The sequence below is a fragment of the Sabethes cyaneus genome, chromosome 3 (assembly GCF_943734655.1).
Source record: "Sabethes cyaneus chromosome 3, idSabCyanKW18_F2, whole genome shotgun sequence".
In the NCBI taxonomy this organism is placed as follows: domain Eukaryota; kingdom Metazoa; phylum Arthropoda; class Insecta; order Diptera; family Culicidae; genus Sabethes; species Sabethes cyaneus.
In genome coordinates, this window is record NC_071355.1 from 236,767,959 (window position 1) to 236,792,203 (window position 24,245).

The window sequence follows — 24,245 nt, forward strand, 5'->3', positions numbered from 1 at the left end:
GTAAGCTCTACTATCTTTACTTTATTTCTGACTTATTCTATAATGTAGTCACAAATCCGTGTCACAAACTGACATTGCATCGGCAACTCAAGATCAGCTGAAGCAGTTGCGCTTGATGCAGCTGCAGCTGCAGGATGAGATTAAGGAGTTAACCCATCAGCGGGATTGTTTGAAGGCGGAGTTCCAACAGCTGTGCGAAGCTAAACCAATTCTGGCCCGGGCCTACACCAAGACGGCTCATCCGAACCAAACCCAGAAGATACAACATCTTGAGCAGAAAATACGGCATCAGCAGCAGGTGATGAAGCAGCAGCAAATGTATTCGGAAAATATCCTACATCGTACGTGGTCTACCGGTCGAAAAGCTGTACCATCCATTAATAACAAACATGTTTTTTCATTTCCCCCAAAACAGAAATTTGGCAGCAGCAGCGCAGTGAAATAACGGAACTACGAAACCGGCTGGAGGCGCAAAGTATGGTCATTTCCGACCAGGCAACCCGGCTGGCCAGTAACGATTTGCTCGTTAAGGATCTGTACGTGGAAAATTCACACCTGATGACACAGGTCCAGCGGCTGGAGCAGCAGAAAGCGCGCGCCACTCTGTTGCAGCAGCTTTCGCAGGCCACAGCCAACGCGCACCATCAGGCGACGGCACACCATCCGAGCCAGCTGAGCGGTATCATGCCCGGGTTGCCGTAATATCGCGACCGAGCGGCTCGGAGGAGTATACTAACGTGTCATGATTGTAAGGTTGTTTCGTTTTAATGTCTAGAACTTAGAAGTATGAACCCATATTTACTGTGACGTCTTTGGAGAGCACTTCCGTGCTCGATGGGTGAGTGTAATGATACAAAACTTTTGAGAAGTAGTAGTCATGTTCCAAATGTTGGACTATTTCTAAACAACGCACCAAAATACTAGAGCTAGCATGAAGCAGTTTTCATAGCGACGATACACAAAATTTATTTATGTACTAAAATTGTTTAAAGTTAGGTATGTAAATTCTACTGAATTGTTTGGCAATTCTACGTTTCATGGAACAAAATACACATAATTTATTTTATACCTGATTAGATAGAAGCGATTCTCCCTGTGAAAGAGAGTAATTATTAAGAAAACGGAAACCGGTAGGTGAGCAACTAAATCACCCGCAACCAGTCGCTACCTGCATTCGAATTGTTTCCTCACTCATTCGAATGGAGTAGCAATTCAAACTTTCATTGTTTCATTTTCAACCGAAGCAGGAAACACCTCACAATGACTGAGTAAAAACAATTGGTATTAATTAGTCAAACTACATACTATAAAAACACAAACTACGCGAAAGCCTTTCTAGCGCCAGTTCTGTGATGATAACGGGGCCGTATCATGGAAAACTAAAACATCACACCAAGCAGCACCAGAGCTGGGCATCACCAATAAACTACCAACCATCAAATTGGCCTTAAATTTTGAGAAAGTTAACTAATTGTTCCGTTTTGTTTGAATGTTTTGTTGTTGTGTATAAATGTTTTCGCATTTTTATCCAACCGTATTATGTGGAACGTTTCTTTTTTACACTGCATGAACTTTATCGTGTGGTTTTACTATTTGCATACAACAGGCCTATTCGCTTCAAGAAGTAACTATAATCTATACAAGAACAGAACTAAACTACGACTATGCAAACGTAATTACTTGAAAACAAACTACATATAATAATAGAACAGCGATTTCTATTTTGTCGGTTAGAGAAAATTAGAGCAAATTAGCCAGAAAAGACATATTTGATAGTTTATCGTAAGAGCAATGAATTGTGAATAAAATACCTACACCTTTGTCCTGAATAGTGATTCAATTATTTCATTTCTTGATAGATGTTGAAAAAGAACTAAACGACGAGGTAGGCTGTGATTTGAACTGTCAACTTTTTTTCACTTTAGCTCGTGCGAAATGTCAAACAAAATTGGAAATTGTGTCTAGTTTGTGATTGAAAGGACAAAAATCTGCTAAAATGAGTAAAAAAATCCGTGCTAGTGAATTTCCCGAAGTGTGATCAGTTTACTAACCAGTAGACAATGGAGATATTTAGATACCAGTGAATACTATAGGGTGGTTCTTCCCAATGAGACATCCAAGTTGATAGTATTTACACGGATCGGAAATTAGCGTTGGGTACACCGACTAGTTTTGTAAAGTCCGTAGCATTATAGCATTATATCTCACAAATTGTAAATTTTAGATCTTAAAATTTTCTTTAGGATAAAGTCTACTGTGATTTCCAGCTTCCAGGCAGCTATGACACATGATAAACTGGATTGTAGATTGGTATTCTGCAAATCGCATGAAAATCAGTGTGAGAAAATGTGGCATAATTTCTTACTTCCATTCCTGTCAGCTACGCGGTTGTTTCCTAGCTTAGGGGCGGCGTCACCAGCGACTGATCCGGTGCGGGCGGCTGACTTATGAAACACTCGCCAACTATAGCCAGCACGCGCGGGTATTCTGGCAAAGCATCTACTGTTGGCGTGACATTTAAGAATACGATCTACTACAGTGGCATCAATAAAGCAGAATATGGAGTCCGATTCGTATTGCATGTAAAATACAAGAGGCGCATCAGGTGCAGGCCTATTAATAACCGTCTACGCGAGTTGAGGAGTAAGGGTAAATGTGTTGCACCAACGAACGACAAATCCGATGACGTGAAGGTGAAGTTCTATGCGACTTCACATATGGGGACTGTCCAGGACATGACATAAAGATGGTTATCGAGGACACAAATGCACAGGTCGGACGTAAAAGTTTCTTTCGCCTTGTTTTCTCTACAGCCACCACTCTACTCCAAACGACCATTGTTGCAGCCAGAGAAATGACTATCTGTAGTATTTATTTTGCACGATGGAATATTCGGAAACATAACTGCTCTCAGATCGACCATATTCTGATTGATTCGGATCCTTTCGGATGTCGAAGACGTACCACATGGCAAATAGTCTCTTACCTCCAGTGCGCGAGAGAAGATTAGCTCTGCTTACTATAGTTATGATCCTTCTGCGCAAGATGAGTGATTATAAGAATAAAATGTGAAAACGATGGTCCCGTGGCCTGCAGCTCCGTACGAAACTCGCGCTCTACAAGATGCTAATTATCTAGGTGATACTCTACGGCCCCGAATGTGGACGTTTTTTTGTTGGACTCGGCCCCGTAGATGGGCAACTACTTACCCGAAACCGGTCGGCACGAACGTAATTTTATACTTATTATAAGAATAAAAAATAGTGTAATAGTAGTGTCCAACGTTATTTAAGATTGATACTAGTTCTTACATTAGCACGACTACGTAATTGAAGGGGGCCTATGTGCAAATGAGAAATTCTCTTTGCGTCTCCTCTCTTACGTTTATCACGGCGACATAAATGCATTGTAATGCAATTTTTCTTAACCAATAGCTAACTAATAACGCCAGCAACCGTTTCATGTAAAATTAATCCGTTCAAGTGCATTTGCATCGCCGTGATAGATAGGAAGATAGGGGATGCGAAGAGAATCTCTCTTTTGCACATAGGCCCTTTGCACATGTTGCTTCGTAAAGGAAAATCAAAATTCCTGCTTCCTAGAGCACCCATATTCTAAATTCAGTTCCATTTGCTTAATTAGTTCTTAATTAATTCTTCGTGTACAAACGAAACTAATGTAGAACCTAGCATAGAACTTCAGAATACAAAAGAAATCAAAATTCGGAAATGATAACTCATTGTCGTATTCCCAGTAATGAGTTTCAGCAACACTGAAAGCGACACCGCGTTATATTTTCCAGTCAACGGTTGCTCGTAGCTTTCAGCCAATCAGAAATTGGGTCAATTTTGAATCAAGCCCGCGGTTGACACTTGACACGTCCTGTCCTAGATTGAAACGTTCGTTTTTTCATAAAGACCACAGAGTTCCGCTTTCCGCATTTTTTAATATTTTTTTGGAGAGCTGGGAACTTTTTACATATCAAATATTCAGAAAATTATGATTTTTAGTTTTTGAGATATAAAGTTTTAGCGAAATAAATGCTGTAATGAATCGCCGATGTTTTTATACACCAAACAAATTAAAACTTTATTAACCATAGTAAAATTACAGAGATTCCCAGATAACACAACATCGTAATAGAAAGTTAACATTGATTCGTTTCCATGTCAATTTTATATTGGAATTGTATAATGATCAGAATATGTCAAAACAAACCAAACAATACATTATTTTCCAGTCGTGCCTGTCCTCATATACAACTATGAATTATAAAGCAGTATAGATGATTGCAATATTGAGTTATATCTTAATCATATATCCAGGAGTATTAAGTTGTGTGTTATAAAAACCGCTGTATAAAATGCAAGATAGAATTATAAATTGTCAAAATTTTCGCACGTATATTGCCTCCAGTTTGGCACTTATATGTTCTTATCTGGCGTGAAATATAATTTTTTCGTTCAGATATTATGTCGTATTTCTCAGTTGCAATCGATATATTTTTTTTTATTTTCCATGTTGGGTATTTTTATCACTGCGACCATTTGTTTGATCTATTGTGATATATTCCCCGTTTTATTATAGCTATGTTGTCAAGATGACGCACCACTAGCAGAAGTGATTGTCATTGTTTGACTAATAGCATTTGTCCCGCCCGGTGATGCACTTCGGATGAAGTGCACTACGGCGCTGGGAGTTGTTCTCCAAATATCAGAGGGTTCTAACAGCCCTCTTTCGAAGAACCTTAATCTTTTATTGAGAATTGCCGGACATCGGCATAACAGGTGTTCCGAGTCTTCTTTTTCTATGCCGCAGAAGCGACATATATCATCATGAAGTTTTCCCATTAGCTTCAGATGATAGCGGCTCGGACAATGTCCTGTTATAAGACCAGTATAAATGCTTAGATCTTTCTTCGAAAGCTCCAGTATTTTGCGAGTAATTGAAACGTTTGGAGAGATGAAACGTTTCGACTGCCTAGCATTGAAAGTGTTATTCCAATTTGATTCCACTTTCGTACATTCCCATGCTTTTAGCTCCATTTTTAAAGCAGAAGCAGATAAGCAACAGAAGGGCTCAGGTCCTACAAATTGATGAGATGATTCGAGTCTTGCTAGTGCATCAGCTCTCTCATTTCCATCAATTCCACAGTGACCTGGGACCCAGTACAAGTTGACTTGGTTACGACGAGACAATTTTTGGAGTGATTGAATACATTCCCAGACAAGTTTTGATGTGCATGTCGCCGACTTTAGAGCGTTTAGAGCTGCTTGGCTGTCGGACATGATGCATATATTTGAATGTTTATAGTTCCTGCGCAAGCACACAGTCGTACATTCTAGAATTGCTTGTATTTCAGCTTGGAATACAGTTGGCCATCTGCCCATAGAAATTGACATGTCTATTCCTGGGCCAGTGACTCCTGCTCCCACTTGATTGTCCATTTTTGAACCATCTGTATAGAAAACTGTCGAGCCTGGACGAATATCGGGACCACCATCAATCGATATATACAAACCAGATGGTTTATTGGGTTGAATGCGGTGTGGTTTTCACTAAATGCGAGTCGTGTACGTTCTGGTATGCAATTCTAATGTTGCTATCGGCTGACAGCGGTAGACGTCAATCGCTTTGACAGGGTGTGCCAGACGATGAGTTGACCAGCATCCAGGTGGTCTGCAGTTGGTTCGTAAGGTGGTCCTCTCAACACCTCCCCCTCTTAGAAGAGATGGTACGGCTCATACCTCACGGGTAGTCTTCTTGCTCTCGAAGACTGGCGAAGCTGGCTCTGTTGCTGCTGAGTAGTAGCTCTTTGAGTTTGCACAGGTGCTTGGTGAGGAACCGTTGACTGTGGTTCATTATGCAAATCTAAAGGCCCCCATACACGTACTTACATTTTGGCCGAAAATGTTGGTGAATTCATGTTCGTCCAACACGCTCGCCGGTGTGTGAGTGCCACGAACCAAACTGACAGAAGAAAATGTTCGGCTCGCCGCTCGACTGGAATGACCCTCCAACATTTTGTTTATTTCCAACCCAATATATGCGTACGTGTATGGCGGCCTTAACTGCGATGGTTCGGCTGACTCTGGTTCTGCTGGTTCGGTTGTTGTAGATTCACGTAGACCACAGGATTCCAGACGTACGGTTAGCGGAATTTGCGTAGACTGCTGTTGTACTCGTGTTGCCGGCTGTTCTGACTCATACCGCTTTTTCAGTTGATTCGCATGAGACCTCACAAGATCCCGCTTACCAGGTAGCCACACATTGTAGATAACTCGTCCAATCCGTTCTAGAATTTGATCGGGTTCCCATGACCAGGTATTGTTTCGGTGAACCTTATTCCAAACCAGATCTTTGGCATCGTAGTTTCGTGCTTTCGAGCCATGTTTCCGGTTGAATTGATCTTCCTGCTTGGATTCAGCTTGCTTGTGGTACGAAGTTGGCGATTTCGGTAGATCCATTCCCGTTCGTAGTTTCCTGTCCAGCAGTAGTTCCGCAGGCGACTTCCCTTCAGGTGCGCTACGACATGGAGTGGAACGGTAACACAGTAGAAAAGTATCGATTGCTTCGTCGAGGGCCTCTCCCCCCGCCGTGATTTTCCGAAGTCCTTGCTTGAATGTGTCGACGAATCTCTCGGCGAGTTCGTTCGACTGTGGATGGAATGGTGGCGTCTTCAGATGCAGGATGCCACGGTTGTTGCAGAAAACTTCGAATTGTTCACTGGTAAACTGCGTACCGTTGTCTGTCAGTAATGTCTCCGGAAATCCGTTTCTGGCGAAGATCTTCCGAAACATGGCCACAGTTGCAGATGTTGTGATACGCTTGGTAGAGATGACTTATAGCCATTTGCTGAGAGCATCAACAACAATCAAATAGTAATTGCCGTCAACAGGTCCAGCATAATCTGCATGTATCCGCTGCCAAGGTTTTTCTGGTACTGGCCAAGATTCCAGGTTGGTCTTGGCTGCTCTCGAACATTCCACGCACGAACGAACACGTTGACTGATCTGCTCGTCGATTTCAGGCCAATAGACGTAGTTACGTGCTACGGACCGCATCCTTTCTACTCCTGGATGTCCCTTGTGTAGAAGGCGTAGAACTCGATCTTGGAATTTCGTTAGAATCACTCGTCGTTCCCCGTAGGTGAGACAATCGGAAACAACTGAGAGACTGTCGCGCCGCTGATAGAACTGCTGTAACTGTGGATCGTTGAATTTGGACTGATCGGACGGCCACGCTGTTTAGACGAACTGCTTCGCCTGTTTCAGAACTGCATCCGACTTTGTTTCAGTTTGAATCATCTTGAACGTAACTGGGAGAACTTTCACTGACTGCTTGACGATGTGTTCCATGGTTTCTTCCAGCTCGATCGATGGGATGCCCTTTTTCGAACCAAAGATAGCTAGCAGTGGCTTGTGGTCTGTTTCCAAAACGAAATATCGTCCGAAGAACATCCGATGGAACCGTGTTACTGCAAAGATCAACGCCAACCCTTCCTTCTCGATTTGACTATAGTTGGACTCAGTTGGTGTAAGGCTTCTTGGCGCATACGATATCGGCTTCACTGATCCGTCTGGCAGCTTATGGGCAATTCGCGTTCCGATTCCGTAGTTTGACGCATCCGCTGACACTATGAGTTCCATGGTTAGATTGTAGTGCGTGAGTGCTAACGGTGGCTGCAGAATGTCACGGAATCGGTTGAATGATCGCTGACATGTATCCGGCCAAATCCACTTTGCGCCAGATTTCATGAGTTGATCCATCGGGAACCGAAACTTTCGCATTTCCGGAATGTACTTTGCGTAATAATTCAAGGCACCAAGATGTGAACGGAGTGACGGAACATCTTGAGGCGGCGGCATGGTAGCGATAGTTGAAGTTTTTCCCGGATCGGGTCTGAAGCCATCGCCATCCAAGATTTGCCCTAAATATTCCACTGCTTCCGTGTTGAACCTGCACTTTTCAATTCGAACTGTAAGTCCGTATTCTTCCAGACGTTGAAGCATATGTTTCAGATTCAGATCATGTTCTTGTTTCGTACGTCCTCCCACTAGCACATCATCCAAATAACCACAGGTTCTTCCGATGCCACTCACCACTGCATCCATGATCTGCTGGAAAGCACCCGGAGCTGACTTGATTCCAGGCGTGAGACGAGTATAGCGGAATAGACCCTTGTGGGTGTTAACTGTCAGGAGAGGTTGATCCCGGGGGTCCACTTCCACTTGGAGATCGGCATCGGATAGGCCAATATGACTGAAGACCTTACATCCGGCCATCTTGGCAAAGATGTATTCTGGTAGTGGAAGCGGACACTGGTTCGACTCCAACACATCGTTGAGACCCGTCGAAAAATCGGCACATATGCGGACTCTACCGTTCGGTTTCCGCACAACGACGATCGGTGCTGCCCAATCAGAGTGATCGACTGGTTGGAGGATTCCTAATGCTTGCAATCGTTGAAGTTCGTCTTCTACCGCACCTTGAACACTGTATGCAACTGGACGCTTTGCACGGTAGACTGGTTTGGGATCTGCCTTCAGCGTCAGTCGAACTTTTGTCTTCGTGCAGAGTCCCATTTCACTTGAGAAAGCTTTCGGAAACCGGGCTCGCAGAAAATTATCCGTACAGGGCTGTTGGTTGGTGACTTTGTTACAGAACGAACTGATAGGAACGTCCCATAATTCGAAAAGCTCAAGCCAGTCGGATCCCAGAATGTTCAGATCGAGGTTCGGTGAAGCTACACGACACAAGCATCTCTTCGATTTGCCGCCGATGTTTACGAATTGCCGCCAACATTCGTTGGAAATGATCGTAATACCCGACGCTGAGTCGATCTGCAACCGAACTGTAATCTTGTTGATTTCGATTTTGGAAAACTTCCTCTGCTGACTGATGTTCTTCACTGACACTATCTTCACATCTTTGTTCTTTCCATCGTACTTCTTCTTGCTACTGCCACTGTTGTTGCCGGACGAAAAACAGACACAATACCCTTCTTTATGACCTTTTTTCTTGCACTCGCGACACTGATGTTCCCCAAATGGGCAATCTGCAGAAAAATGCATTCCCCCACACGACCAACATGGGGTTTTTTTTCTCTTTTTTATCGAGATTTTCAGTCGTGGGCTGGTTCATCTCGTGACATGGGGTTTTGTGATGATTGTTATTTACTGTCCCCCGCCACCTTGTTTATTGTTCGATTTTGGAGGCCGCTCTTTATGAACGGCATTCATAGCACTGCGCGATTGCTGCTTTTCCACAAGACTGTTGTCCTGCTTCAGGTTCAGTAACGTTTTACAATTTTCCACTACTTTTTCCAGAGAAATGTCACGGGGTGATTTCAAACCGCACACAAAAATGAGGCATTTGAACTGTTCCTCTGATAGGTCTCGCAACTTAAAATCCACACACGCTTTATTTACTTTGCACGAATACGACACAAGATCATCGGCATCGTCCTTTGCCGTCTGAAGGCACTGCGAACAAGGGCTCTAACAACATTCAATTGCAAATTGTTACAAATCAATGAAGAAATGAAGCTTTGGTTTCATTTGATTTTTTTTCATTTAATTTCATTCGATAGCTTTTAGAGTTCATTGTACTTTTCTCTCCAATATTTAGTAAAAAGCTAGAAACTTTGATTGCAAATGAACTGAAATTGATTTACATAAATCCTTCAATGTAACGCGTGGTCTACCTAGTTAACATTGACAAATTGTGCCTGACTTTTAAGCACCGTCACCTGGAACAATAAGTTCGAAAATCGAAATAAATCGATGAGTGATGAATGACTGAGAAACATATTTTTGCTGCCTTTTGATGAAAATGCAATTTTTTTTACGGATGTCACATTTGCCTAGACCCCCTCCCCCCCCCCCCTTTGTCACAATCTGTCACCAAATTGACACCCCCTCACCCCATAAGCAATGGACATCATTATTGAATGATCCCAAATGGATATTAATTTCTGCTGCGCCCTTATGAAATGGTGTAGGCAGCATGTTATTCCGGAAAACGTTAAACTTACTTACTTACTTAGGTGGCTTGCCGTCCTAAGACAAAGCCTGTTGAACAAAATTTCTCCATGTAACTCGGTTGAGGGCTACCGCTCTCCAATTCCTCGGACACCGAGTACTCTCCGTCAGATCTCGCTCCACCTGGTCTAACCATCTTGCTCGCTGCGCTCCTGGTCGTCTTGATCCTACCGGATTTGAGGCGAACACCATCTTTGCAGGGTAGTTGTCCGGCATTCTTGCAACATGCCCTGCCCATCGTATGGGTTCGCCATAGAGCTGTGCGAGTTCATGGTTCATCCTACGCCTCCATACTCCGTTCTCCTGTACGCCACCGAAGATCATTCTTAGCACTCGTCGTTCGAAAACTCCGAGCACTCGCAGGTCCTCCTCGAGCATTGTCCATGTTTCATGCCCGTAGAGAACAACCGGTCTAATAAGCGTCCTGTACAGGGTGCACTTTGTACGGGGACTTAGTCTGCTCGACCGCAATTGCTTGTGGAGCCCATAGTAAGCACGACTTCCGCTGATAATACGCCTCCGAATCTCACGGCTGGTATCATTGTCCGCCGTTACCAGTGAGCCAAGGTAGACAAATTCATCGACTACCTCAAACTCATCGCCGTCGATCAATATACTACTGCCCAAGCGGTGTCGTTCGGCCTCGGTTCCGCTGGCCAGCATGTACTTTGTTTTAGACGTATTTACCTTTAACCCAATCTTTTCTGCTTCGCGCTTTAGTCTGGTGTACTGTTCAGCCACCGCCACAGATGTTCTGCCGATAATATCCATGTCATCGGCAAAGCAGACGAATTGACTAGATTTGTTGAATATCATGCCCCGCGTGTTGATATCCGCTCGGTTCATAACACCTTGTAGCGCTATGTTGAACAGCAGGCATGAAAGACCATCACCTTGACGAAGCCCTCTGTGTGATTCGAATGAACTTGACAATCCACCCGAAATCCGAACAGCTTCGTTGGCCCTCCGGCGAAACAGGGGGTTGGTGTAGCAGGCTTTGCAAGCCGTCACCACGAAAAATATTAAAGCATGGAACGAAGAACAAATATATTCTTACTGGAGCAATCGGAATAGACCCACGCGACGAAAAAGGACTATGGATTGGAAACTCGGGACGTGGAACTGCCGATCTCTCAACTTCCAAGGGAGCACTCGAGTGCCCTCCGACGTATTGAAGAGCCGCAAGTTCGACGTCGTAGCGCTGCAGGAGGTGTGCTGGAAGAGCTCAACGGTACGTACGTTCAGAGATGCACATACCATCTACCAGAGCTGCGGCAACACACACGAGCTGGGTACAGCTTTCATAGTGATGGGCGAGATGCGGAAACGGGTGATTGGGTGGTGGCCAATCAATCCTCGAATGTGCAGGTTGAGAATCAAGGGCCGATTCTTCAACATAAGCATCATCAACGTGCACAGCCCTCACCTCAGAAGTACCGATGACGACAAGGATGAATTCTACGCGCAGTTGGAGAGTGAATACGACCGCTGCCCAAAACATGATATCAAGATCGTCATCGGGGATTTCAATGCTCAGGTCGGCCAGGAGGAGGAATACAAACCGGTGATTGGAAGGTTCAGTGCACACCAACGGACCAATGAAATGGGCCTAAGACTTATCGACTTTGCCGCCTCCAAGAATATGGCCGTACGTAGTACCTTTTTCCAGCACAGAATCCACCATAAGTACACCTGGAGGTCACCAAATCAGACAGAATCACAGATCGACCACGTTTTGATCGACAGTCGGCACTTCTCAGACATTATCGACGTCAGATCCTATCGAAGCGCTAACGTTGACTCGGACCGCTACCTAGTGATGGTTAAGATGCGCCCAAGACTCTCCGTTGTGAACAACATTCGGTACCGACGCCAGCCACGGTTAGATCTCGCGCGGCTGAAGCAGCCAGACGTCGCCGCAAACTACGCGCATTCACTCGAAGCTGCACTGCCGGAAGAGGACGAGCTGGACGAAGCCCCTCTCGAGGACTGTTGGAACACTATCAAAACAGCCATCAGCAGTGTAGCGGAGAGCTCCATCGGGCATGTGGCCCGGAATCAGCGGAACGATTGGTTTGACGATGAATGTAGGAGGGTGATGGATGAGGAGAACGCTGCGCGGGCGGCCAAGATGCACAGTGCCACACGTCAGAACGTGGAAAGACACAAACAGAAGAAGATGCAGCGAAACCAAATCTTTCGGGAAAAAAAGCGCAACCTGGAAGAGCAGGAATATGCGGAGTTGGAGCGGCTGCATCGTTCTCAGGAAACGCGGAAGTTCTACCAGAAACTGAACGGATCCCGCAAAGGCTTTGTGCCGCGAGCCGAAATGTGTCGGGATAAGACTGGCAGTATTCTGACGGAGGATCGTGAGGTGACGGATAGGTGGAAGCAGCACTTCGACGAACACCTGAATGGCGCCCAGGCGGAAAACCATGGCGGCGGGGAAAGCGATTTCGACGGTGCAGCAAACGGGGAAGAGGTGCCAGCCCCAACGATAGGCGAAGTTAAGGAGGCCATCATGCAGCTAAAGAACAACAAGTCAGCTGGAAAAGATGGCATCGGAGCGGAGCTTATTAAAATGGGACCAGAAAAGCTGGCCGTTTGTCTACACCGACTAATTGTTAGAATTTGGGATACGGAACAGCTACCGGAGGAGTGGAAAGATGGGGTTATCTGCCCGATCTACAAAAAGGGCGACAAGTTGGACTGTGAGAACTATCGAGCGATCACCGTTCTCAATGCCGCTTATAAAGTGCTGTCCCAAATCATTTTCCGCCGTCTATCACCAATTGCGAATAGATTTGTGGGAACTTATCAAGCCGGCTTCGTCGAAGGTCGGTCTACAACGGATCAAATATTTACACTGCGGCAAATCCTCCAAAAGGGCCGTGAATACAGAGTTCCCACGCATCATTTATTTGTTGACTTCAAAGCCGCATATGATACCATCGACCGGAAAGAGCTATGGAAAATCATGGACGAAAACAGCTTCCCCAGGAAGCTCATCAAACTGATTAAATCTACGATGGATGGTACGCAGTGCTGTGTTCGGAAAACGTTAAAGAAAATTTCAAATAATTTGTGTAGTTTTCACCACGTCTGCTTTGAAGAAAAGTTTTATGTTCAGAAAAGGCATTCGCATTTTTCAGGGTTAAATCAAACGCAACCGAACAGGTTGGGTTCCCAATTTCTACGTTTTTATTTTCACTAATTCAAGCTGCGGCTGGACTTAAATAAGGCATAAGATCTTACAATCTAATGAAATGTGTGATGTGAAGCGGTAGAATGCACCTTATCGATTATAATCTTCTATAGACATAAAACAAATTAAAAACGTCAAAAAAACAATCAAAAACTAAACCACGTCATCACTTTTCCAACTTTCTTAGCGGACGTCGGACGTGCTGCTCCTCTTCTTACAGATACATTCCATTAACGAGAAAGTCGGCATCGTGCGCATACGATGACTTGCCCTGCCGTCGGATCCTTCGCCGGGCTACCTTCATGCGGCAACCAATCATGATGGCCAGTGCAGCGGTGAGAATGGCACCTAGGAAAACAAAACCAACAAAACGATTAGTCGTAATTTTGATAAACACACGAAAAGTTATTAATACCTAAAGTTAAGGACAGCACCGCTCCACCCGGTCGTTCCGCCAGCCTATCGTGATCGGTGAATTCGATTTCCAGATCGTTTCGCAACATTTTGAGATGTTCGTGAACCGGAGCTGGTGGGTGCTCATCAGCGATGGCTTTGTCCTTCTTGGACGATTTGCCGGATTTGTTCTTCTTTTTGTGTTCTTCACCGTGCTGTTTGTTGTGATGTTTGTGTTGTTTTTTCTTCTGCTGCTGCTGCTGCGGTGGTGGTTCCTGTTTTTCGTCGTTTTCCGCCTGTTCGCTGGAGGATTTACTCTCCTGATACTGTTCGTCGTAGGATTCGTATTCCTCCGATGATTTGGTCGACTTGCCGTGAGGTTCGGATGGTTTCTTTGGGGATGGTGGTGCCGTATCCAGTTTCGGTTGTTTGGTGAGGTCTGCTCCGGTTAAATTTGGGTCAACTTCCGGTGCAGTCTGGATTTGCTGCTGCTGCTGTTGTTGCTGAGAGGGAATGATTTGTGCCGGGGCTTGCATAGGAGGAGGCTGAACCGCGTCCGGTTGATGCTGAGGTGGAGGTTGAACGTATTGCTCCTGAGGAAGTTGCGGTTGGTTGGGCCATAGCGTTCTTTGGGGAGCGGATAGGCGTGGATCTGTCCATTGCTGCGCACTGGATTGGTAATTATTTTGCAAAGGTAGATAGGGTCCGTTACGGGGGATGTTCGGGACGTAGCTCGTGTCCGGCAGAGAATCTTGATACTGGGAAGAGGTCATCTGGTTTGAAGCTAGCTGCAGGCCACTCTTGTGATTGAAAATGCGACTGTCGGGAGCGTCTGAAACGGGAAGGAAAATTTAATTTGAACTCTGCTGTTCATCTCAGCAATCCATGCCATTTGTTGAATTTGTTTCGAAACTACTGTCAAAAAGTCGGAATGTTTTTCTTCTGCTAAAAAAACTCAGTCAAATATTGTGCTTGATTTTGAGTGAAAAATTCATGTGAATTCAGTGACAGTTAAAATATTATTAAAATGAAAAATCTGCATTTGGATTTTCTTACATCGATCAGGTAAAAGACACATACCTAAGTAGCCATTTTGCGGATCCGCCAGTGGTCTAGGCCATGGTTTCGGTGCCGTCATCGGATCTTCTCGATTGTGCGGCATTTGATGCGCCATTTTCTGCTGCTCCTGTTGAGCTCTCCGATCCGGTTGCTGTTGAAAGTCGGATGGAAACATCGGAGCGTTTGGCAGTAGCATTGAATTCAATGCAGGCTGTAGCTGTTGTTGCTGCTGTTGCTGCTGCTGAGGTTGCTGTTGTTGAACCGATATCGGCTGGAAGGATTTTATCGGTGGAGGACGCCGGCATTCTGGACCTTCGTCACTGCCATCGGCACACTGCGGAATCCCATCGCAAGCATTGTACACGGCAATGCATTCTCCCGAGTGACATGGGAATTCGTAATGACCGCACTGTGAGGGTGTGGTCGTCGTCGTTGTTGTCGTGGTTGGCTGCTGTCCCAGTTGAATACCAAGCGGTGGGATCAAAGTTGTACCATCACTGTTCAGGGAATGAATAATTCATGTTAAACTTTATAGTTGTACCCGTTTCCTCATTTTTTGTTAGAACTAACCTCTTTACTTGCGGTTTTGGTGCTTTCAAATTAACTAATTCCAGCTCATGCTGGGAAAGTTTAGCCACCGGAGCAGGTTGGGCCGTCAAAGAGTGAATTTGATTGACTAACGGAGGAGGCGGTTGCTCGACCGAAGGAATCTTAAGCACGGCACTCGTATAATTAGAATGGCGAGTGAATTTACAATGGAAATCAGTTGGTGGTCCGCACTGGAACAGGAAACAGGTGCCCTGATTCTGGTAGCCATCAATAGAAATGCAAAAAAAAAAAAATTTAAGCTAGTACTGTAGTTTCAAATGGCATTTTCGCATAACAACAAATTGTAAACTTAGCATAATTTCATTTGTTCACGCCCCATTAGCTCACCTTTTCCTCGAACACAAATACGTCGCAATTTTGCGTCTCACAGCACAGTCTCAGGCACTGTTCCCGCGAGTTTACGTCGGCATCGTCCAGGAACTTTGCACCCATGGAGCGTGATTCCTCGGTGCGAATGATCGTGTTCAGGTGGACATCGAAATGCACTGTAAGTAATCATTATTGTTTGATCAATAACAACAACGCCATTCCAACGCTGAAGTGCACTCTCCATCCATCCATACTCGGCTATATACGATTGGATACGATCAATTACCTAGACAAGTCTCGAGATCCATTCGCTTGGTAATCGAGTGCTGCACCGGAAAACCTTCCCAACCTTGCGTGACGGCGACCTTGCCCAAGCCAAGTGCCAATGAGAAAATTAGGCAAAGTGTGCCTCTACCGAACCAGTTAAAGTCGGCCATCATTTCCTCCTTTCGATGAGGTTGTTTTTTTGCGTAGTTTTATGAATAACTTTTTGTTGCTTCTGCCACTGACTGTTAATCAATGATGAATTTCACGCTTAAATTATTGTTATAAGGTTGTGACACACTTGAAAGCACTACAAAATTGTTATACTTTTCACTAACAACAAAAATTATCGGTATTAAACAGCTGCTTTTTTCAGCAAAAACACGCTGCGTAACGTTGTTACAAACAATCAAACAACAAACAACTATATTAGTTAAACTGCGAGTAACGAAAAACTCTTCACAATATTGCCCTTATTAAGGATTGTTACAGGTTGAAAAAATTTGCTGATTTTCCAAGTCAGAGGAAAACGGCTCGCTGCCGAAGCAATTGGAAATGGCTGCTGCTTCTGGCTGTGAATGTCATAGAATTTTTCCCCTTCGTTATCGGCGGGCAGCAGGCAAGCCCACAGGCAGGCAGGCAGGCTGTTCATTCTGTGACGGTCGGAAAAATCGATACCGAATGAACTCGGTTTGTTTTGAGAAGCAGCAGCAACAACAACAACAACAACGGTGGAGGTGTGAAGCTTTTGGATAGAGCTGGAAAATGGGTACAGGTTCCGGGCGACGGGGACGAGGTGGATTGTTGAAATGGCTATTATCAAACTAGGGTTGCTTGTATTGCACATTGTTTATTTTTATTTCATATAGGGTAATTCAATTAATGTATTTTTAAGGAATTTTTTAATGAAACAAATACTTTTATACGATAGGAGTTTCTGGGGGTCTTAATAATTAATTTACAGTCTATAAAATTGGAGCTTTAAATAGAAATTTTCTAGCACAGATAACATAATTTTACCGTTTCGGCAATATACACCATCCTTGTGCTATCGAATTGAGAGCTTGAAATGATGGGTCAATTAATCGATGACTAGATATTGTATAAAGATACGTCTTCAAAAGCCTATAATATGGTATAATTTCATAATTATATACATTGTTCTTAATGAATACTAGCACCATTTTAAATTCAGCTGGTGACGCCTGTTTCTATAGTTGCACTACTATAATAAAACAAATAATATTTTTCAACATTTGCGATACATTGTGAGAACATCAGGTAACATTTAATTTAAATTTGTCTATTTTTAAAAAAGTTTCTAAATTATTTCAATAAAATATCGTATAGAATGGCACGTACAAAGAGTGCCATAAAATCCTGCGTTGAAGCCGATGTGTAAAGCTGTATCGAAAACATAAAACATTACTCGGATCCCAGCAAAAGATATGAGCTTCCGTCTTCAACTCTAAGCCAAAAGTGGAACAAAAAAGTTCAAAAGAAACCTCTTACTGTACTTATAACAATGGAGGAAAAATTAAAAATAGTGAATTGGCTCAAAGAAATGGAACGAAAAGGATTTCCAGTGGTAAAAATGACATTGTTACAAAGTTAATGCTTTCTTGGATTCCATTCCGACTTCCGAGGCACAATCTTTTCAGATAACAGAATGCTTTACTGCCTCTAGATGGGTTAATGAAATGAAACGTCTTTTTTGGCCAAAAACGAAAGCTATTTTGGGAACTCCAAACAAAGGTTTACAAAGAATGTTTACAAAGTGGAACGTACCGTACCAATAATCCCAGAAGCAGGTTATAAAATTTGTATAACGTTCTTCTTTACCTAAGCTCTAAGCTGGGTGATCCGCGGATCGAACCAAGCTGTAATGGGAGCCCATTATTATAGGACTCGAACCCAATTGTCGACCCAGACGCTGTGGTTCGTAGATAAACGGACGAACAAATAGCAAGTGCCTTTACAGTTTCGTCGTCCCGTTAGTAAAACCAGTTAGATTAACTTCTTATTCGGTGGTTGACTACAATAGATGCAGGAAGAGGCACGTCGCACGCTTAACAAAGACTTCTTTTTATCCAGTTCACTGTGGTTTTAAGGTTTCCCAATATCTGCTTCTGATCAATTGATACAAAAATCAATTGAAAAATGGCCGAGCTACTTCTCGTACCTCTAAAATGCACTTCAACGTAGTAAACAAAAACGAAGTTCTACGTTAAAATGGCTTTCGGGTATGCGGCCTTTATCCTTTCGATCTTGACTTCGTGAACTACATCAAATGTATAGGACGAGGCTAGTGTAGAGATTAGAGAATCGGCTTATAACATAAGTAACAATAACAATAAGGTTCTTCAACATAAGCAGCACCAACGTGCACAGCCCTCACTTCAGAAGTACCGATGATGTAAGGATGAATTCAACGCGCAGTACGAAAGTAAATACGACCGCTGCCCAAAACATGATATTCAGATCGTCAACTGTGAGAACTATCGAGCAATGACCGTTCTCAATGCCGCCTATAAAGTGCTGTCCCAAATCATTTTCCGCCGACCTTCACCAATTGCGAACAGATTTATGGAAACTTATCATGCCGGCTTCGTCGAAGTTCGGTCTACAACGGATCAAATAGTTACACTGCGGCAGATCCTCCAAAAAGGTCGTGAATACAGAGTTCCCATGCAGCATTTGTTCGTTGACTTCAAAGCCGCATATGATACCATCAACCGGGAAGAGTTACGGAAAATCATGGATGACACAGTGCTGTGATCGGGCTTCGGGTTGACTGTCAAGTTAGTTCGAATCACACAGAGGGCTTCGTCAACGTGATGGCCTCTCATGCCTGCTGCTCAACATAGCGCTACAAGGTGTTAAGAAACAAGCGGATATCAACACGCGAGGCACGATATTCAACAAATCTAGTCAATTTGTTTGCTTCGCCGATGACATGGATATTATCGGCAGAACATCCGTAGCGGTGGCTGAACAGTACACCGGTTTAGACCGGTTGTTCTCTACGGGCATGAAACATAGTCAATGATCGAGGAGGACCTGCGAGTGCTCGAAGTTTTCGAACGACGAGTGCCAAGAACAATCTTTGGGGGCGTACAGGAGAATGGAGTATGGAGGCGGAGGATGAACCAAGAACTGGCACAGCTGTATGCGAACCCAGTATCTGAAAGGTGGCTAAAGCTGAACGGAAACGATAGGCAGGGTATGTTGCAAGAACGCAGGATAACTACTCTGCAAAGGTGGTGTTTGCCTCAAATCCGGTAGGAACAAGACGACCAGAAGTGCAGCGAGCAAGATGGTGGAGACTAGGTGGCGCGTGATCTGCCTGAGAATACTGGAGAAACCACGTGCAACAAGCTTTGTCTTGGATCTTAGGCAAGCCACTTAAGTAAGTAAGCAAGTAAGTAGTTGCATGAATTCGACTTTTCAGGCCGTAGCAATATTCCCACAATCGAATTTAATTTTCCAGAATTTCAAAGCGTCCCAAGAAACATTTATGCGCTGATTAAACATTTTAGCAGCCATTATTATTCAGCCATAGCTAAATATGCATCGAATAAAATTTAGGAAACAATTCTACAATACTTATTCAGTCGAAATTGGAGAACTTATACAACCTATTTCATTTGAGGCAGAAAAAAACACTTGTTAAGCAATTATATCGCCCTTTATATAACCTCTGTGCGCTTTGTTTCCAGCTTTGCGCAAATTGGTTATTTAAAAACGCGCAAAAGCCTCTATTAAGCTACATAACAGCTTCATAGCAGCTATTAGCAAGCACGAAGCTTAACTTAGATGTTTAAGAACTGAAAAAAGATTTTTATTTCTAAAACTAAACCATAGTTCAGCCACAGGTTGAATAAATTCAGTTAAAAAACGTTTGATCAGCTTGAAATTGTCACTTGGGTAGCTGCTTTCAAAGCTGCAATGGAGCTTAATAGAGGTTTTTGCGTGTTTTAAATAACCAATTTGCGCAATGCTGTCAGTTCTATAATAGCAATATATTCAATTCAATAGCATATTCAATATATTATGTTATATTCAATAGCAATGCTTTTCCGAATAACTTGTATTCGTATATGATAGCTTCAATTAAAATAAAAATGCATGTCGTCATCTTTCGGGAATTGAACCGCCATCTTCTGATTCATAAGCACTCATTGTATGATCCGCCCCATCTGCATCTACAGAACAGACAGTAAAAATATCTACAATTGAAGCAATCGATAATGTCGATAACTGACATATATTTTTGCTGCCAGCCGAATTGTGAAATTCTATGATTGTTTATTGTTTATATATAAAATTCATCTGACATTTGTGTCTTAATGAATAAACTATGATCTGACAGTATGTGTGCTGTGAACCGAATGAAAGCTTGGTATTAGTTTGTAAAGCCACTTTAACACCCTTAAGCAGCAGTTTTAAGGCTGTGAGCCTAATGAAAGCCTCTACTGGTTTATAAAGTCACTTTGACACCTTTAAGCAACCGTAAAACAGTTTGATGTTTAAGGCTGTTTAGAAGCGGATTGTTTAGCAGAAAAATCCGCTATTAAGCTTGTTTATCAGCTTTGGAGGAAAGCGGGTTTGGAAAATTTAAAATAGCTTAAACATCGCTTGGTCAAACACCATTTGAGTGCTTAGTTTATGCAGCTTGGATCGCCTTGAACCAACTCGTGAACAGCAATTGCTCTTGCTGTTTACGGGTTGGTTTGAGGTGATCCAGTGTACAAAATTTTTCGAAAACAGACACTGACGAAGCCTGCATGTCGTAGGCGAAATACGTATCTGTCACGAAAAAAAATATAAATAGCAGATTATTTAATTGATTTATTTAAGATTATTTAATTGGAAAGTTTTTAATTTCAGAAGATGGTTCAATTCCCAAAAGATGACGACTTGCATTTTTAATTAGCTTGCATATACGAATTCAAGTTATTCGAAATTTAAAATATAGCTCATGACGCCAAAGCGAAATAAATTTGACGCGTTCCATTTCTGAAATTTAAAAATAGATTATTTTTTGGCTGCATAAAGGTTGATGAGACGTTGATTAAGCGACTGAAAAAGAATTGCAAAACTATTTCTCGTTCTAAAAATAGAATTGACAGCATTGCGCAAATTGGTTATTTCAAAACACGCAAAAGTCTCTATTAAACTCCATTGCAGCTTTGAAAGCAGCTACCCAAGTAATAATTTCAGGCTGATCAAACGCTTTTATAGCTGAATTTATTCAACCTGTGGCTGAATTATGGTTTAGTTTTAGAAATAAAAACCTTTTTTCAGCTCTTAAACATGTATATTTAGTGATTTTATCAAGCTTTGGGCTTGCTAGTAGCTGCTTTCCAAGCTGCAATGAATCGTAATAGAGGCTTTTGCGCGTTTTTAAATAACCAATTTGCGCAAAGCTGGAAACAAGGCGCACAGAAGTTATATAAAGGGCGATATAATTGCTTAACAAGTGTTTTTTCTGCCTCAAACGAAATAGGTTGTATAAGTTCTCCAATTTCGGCTGAATAATTATTGTAGAATTGTTTACATAAATTTTAATCGATGCATATTTAGCTATGACTGAATAATAATGGCTGCTAAAATGTTTAATCAGCGCATAAACGTTTCGTGGAAGGGCTGTTTATTAAGATGACAAATCGTTTATTCAGCTAGTATAGCACAATTATTGAGAATATTGACGGGTTGTGGAGAGATCTGCTTGTGACACTATTATGTGAAGCAGCTGATTTACAGCGCATTCCTTGGCTGCTTAATCACTTATAGAATACAGAGGCCTTTACTTCAATTTATTCAGCGTCTACCACCTGTATTCAGAGTTAAATCAGCTGTGACCAAATCAGTAGCATTTTAATTCAGCTTCGGTGTTTGTTTGGAGTGTTCTGGTCGGATTCGACTACCTTACTATCGTGGATTAATTCCCATGAACGCCGTTACAAGCAGTTCGTGGCCGTGCGTATCGGAGAAATTTTGACCGAAACTAACCCAGATGAATGGAGATACGTACCAACGAAGAAGAATATAGCAGATACCGCAACCAAATGGGGAAAAAAAAGGACCAGAGCTCAAGCCCGATAGTGAATGGTTCAGGGGTCCCAAGTTTATATGGTGCAACGAAGACCAATGGCCTGCCAAATTTGAGCCACGAGCTCAAGATGCTGGAGGGGAGCTCCGTTCTATATTCGTCCATCAAGAAGTAGCTAAAACCCAGTTAGTGGTCGATTTGGATTTGGATTTGGACATTCGGTAGCCTTACACAAGCGGAGCTAACTCGTTCCTTAGAGTACTTGATCCGGTCAGTACAATGGGAAGTCTTTTCGGCTGAGATAGATGTGATAAAACAGAATCAGCAACTTCCGGTTGAATCACAAGAGCCCCTAGGCAGATGCAGCAGCATTTATCAGTTGTCGCCCATGCTTGACGAGCGTGGAATCCTACGAGTGGATAGCAGAACACAGGCAGCGAATGTTGCAAGGAATACCAAATTTCCTGCCATTCTACCCCAGAAACATCGCTTAACCTCGCTCGTCGTCGACTCTTTCCACAGAAAGTACCATCACGGAAATTCGGAAACCGAGGTTAGACAGCGGTATTACGTTCCGACGCTTCGCACGGTCGTGAGAATGATTCCAGGATGGTGCCAGATCAAGAACTCAAAGCCGAGGATTCCGCGGATAGATCCACTCCCGCTTGCTCGTCTAGCGTCGTTTACGAGACCATTCAGCTACGTAAGGCTGGATCTGTTCGGGCCACTCAATGTTACGCTTGGACGAAGCAACGCCAAAAAATGGGTCGCCCTATTTACAAGCCTGACCATCCGTGCTGTACACGTAGAAGTCGTGTATACACTCTCAACCGAATAATGTATTATGAGCATACGCCGATTTGTAAGCCGTCGAGGAGCACCCCTGGAAATCCACTCTGACAACGTCACGAACTTCCAGGAAGCCGACAGGGTACTACGGGAGCAGATGCGGAAAATCCACGGAACGATGGCAGTAACATTCACCAACACATTTACGAAATGGGTATTCATTCTACCGAACGCCCCACATATGGGAGGATCATGGGAACGGATGGTTCGTTCCGTGAAGTTGGCGTTGGAAGCAGCTATTGGGGGACGGAGATTGGATGATGAAGGCTTACTCACTTTGGCGATAGAGGCAGAAGGAAGCAGAGCTTACGGAAGAAGAAGTAGCACTAAGCAGTATCTGGGGCCAAGTTCAACAGCAGAGGAACAGGTTTTGGACACGCTGGACTCGTGAGTACCTGCCAACTCTAACGCGGTGAACAAAATGGGAGACAAAACCTGCGGAGCTCGGCGATCTCGTCTTCATCGTTGAGGAAGCGAGAAGAAATGGTTGGGTACGAGGTCGAATTGTCAAAGTCTATACGGGGTATGACGGTCGAATTCGTCAGGCATTGGTTCAAACAGAGGTCTCTTTAGAAGACCAGTCTCAAGGTTAGCAATTTTGGATGTGTCGCAGGTCGGTAAAACTGGGCACGAGGGTTCCGGTGCCCAGCGTTACGTGGGGGAGTACTCTCGTGATGCTTCTCGATAGCTTGGTTTCATCGTTTATGTTGTTCGTAATTTCTTAAGGCGCTCTTAACATGTCCACTGATTAAAATTTGTGCGTGGTTTGGTTCTATTATCAGGTGGCGTTTAGTCTGCACATCTAACGATTGAAGAAACGAATTGTTGGCCCTACGATGCGACCCTTACCTTAACTAGCCATCGTATTCAGGGTTCTCAAACTAGCTCACTAGTTCTCAGAATTTACTCTGCATCTGACGTACGTTTGTGTTTTCTTACGAAATGTACTCGATATGACTCGATATGTGGTGAATTTTGCAATACCTTGGTTTTGAATAATCACAACCCAGGACACAAACCCCGGAGTTTTCTCTGATGCTCGCTTTTTTTTATTGTTTTCTAATGGCACATCACCTTTCTGCAGAGGTGGGCACCGCTAACCGAAATTTTAGCTTCGCTAACAGCTAGTCCGCTAATTCAAAACGTTAGCTTCGATAACCGCTAACCGCTAAAGCAACCAAAAATTTAGCGGAAGCTAAAGCTAACCGCTAACCGCTAAATTGTGTGGTAGCGCAAATTTGGCAATACTGTGATAAGCGCCAATTTTGGCAAAAACGGAAATGTTCGTTGCGAAAGTCTAAGATAAAGTATATATCTGGAAAAATCATGAAAAAAATCACAGGCGCTCATAAAAAATGTTTTGAAGAACATTCTCACATTGAAAATAGAACAGATAGAAAATATTTTCAAGAGACAGGCTATGGTTTTTTGATTATTCTTTGCAGTTTTCTATCACTGT

General features: G+C 43.3%; 4 protein-coding genes across 4 annotated transcripts in view; 1 reads left to right on the forward strand and 3 right to left on the reverse strand.

The window, feature by feature from the left end:
• Positions 1-1,809, forward strand: part of LOC128742333 (blastoderm-specific protein 25D) — a 35,814-nt gene extending 34,005 nt beyond the window's left edge. The window contains exons 6-7 of the mRNA XM_053838664.1: positions 49-341; positions 416-1,809. Coding sequence (XP_053694639.1) covers positions 49-341; positions 416-702 — 580 coding nt within the window. The 3' untranslated portion in view covers positions 703-1,809. The remainder of the gene's footprint in view (positions 1-48; positions 342-415) is intronic.
• A 3,939-nt stretch (positions 1,810-5,748) lies between these two features.
• Positions 5,749-6,800, reverse strand: LOC128740927 (uncharacterized protein K02A2.6-like). Its single transcript, XM_053836506.1, has 2 exons — positions 6,055-6,800; positions 5,749-5,851 (listed from the first exon to the last, which is right to left on the reverse strand). Exons 1-2 carry the CDS (start codon positions 6,798-6,800, stop codon positions 5,749-5,751), a joined length of 849 nt encoding a protein of 282 aa, XP_053692481.1.
• Positions 6,801-7,247: 447 nt separating this feature from the next.
• Positions 7,248-9,074, reverse strand: LOC128740928 (uncharacterized protein K02A2.6-like). Its single transcript, XM_053836507.1, has one exon. The coding sequence runs from the start codon at positions 9,072-9,074 to the stop codon at positions 7,248-7,250; it is 1,827 nt and encodes a 608-aa protein (XP_053692482.1).
• A 4,388-nt stretch (positions 9,075-13,462) lies between these two features.
• On the reverse strand, positions 13,463-16,055 carry LOC128740929 (uncharacterized). The gene is made up of 6 exons (XM_053836508.1): positions 15,905-16,055; positions 15,637-15,794; positions 15,271-15,506; positions 14,722-15,197; positions 13,664-14,473; positions 13,463-13,596 (listed from the first exon to the last, which is right to left on the reverse strand). Exons 1-6 carry the CDS (start codon positions 16,053-16,055, stop codon positions 13,463-13,465), a joined length of 1,965 nt encoding a protein of 654 aa, XP_053692483.1.
• Between the last annotated feature and the right edge of the window lie 8,190 nt (positions 16,056-24,245).

Coding starts and splice junctions, on each gene's coding strand:
- LOC128740927 (XM_053836506.1), bottom strand. CDS start 6,800: ATGTTTCGGAAGATCTTCGCCAGAAACGGATTTCCGGAGACATTACTG. Junction 5,852..6,054: donor CAGTTAAGGCCGCCATACAC/GTACGCATATAT, acceptor AATGAACCACAG/TCAACGGTTCCTCACCAAGC.
- LOC128740928 (XM_053836507.1), bottom strand. CDS start 9,074: ATGCATTTTTCTGCAGATTGCCCATTTGGGGAACATCAGTGTCGCGAG.
- LOC128740929 (XM_053836508.1), bottom strand. CDS start 16,055: ATGGCCGACTTTAACTGGTTCGGTAGAGGCACACTTTGCCTAATTTTC. Junction 15,507..15,636: donor TATTTGTGTTCGAGGAAAAG/GTGAGCTAATGG, acceptor GATGGCTACCAG/AATCAGGGCACCTGTTTCCT. Junction 14,474..14,721: donor TCCGCAAAATGGCTACTTAG/GTATGTGTCTTT, acceptor TTCCCGTTTCAG/ACGCTCCCGACAGTCGCATT.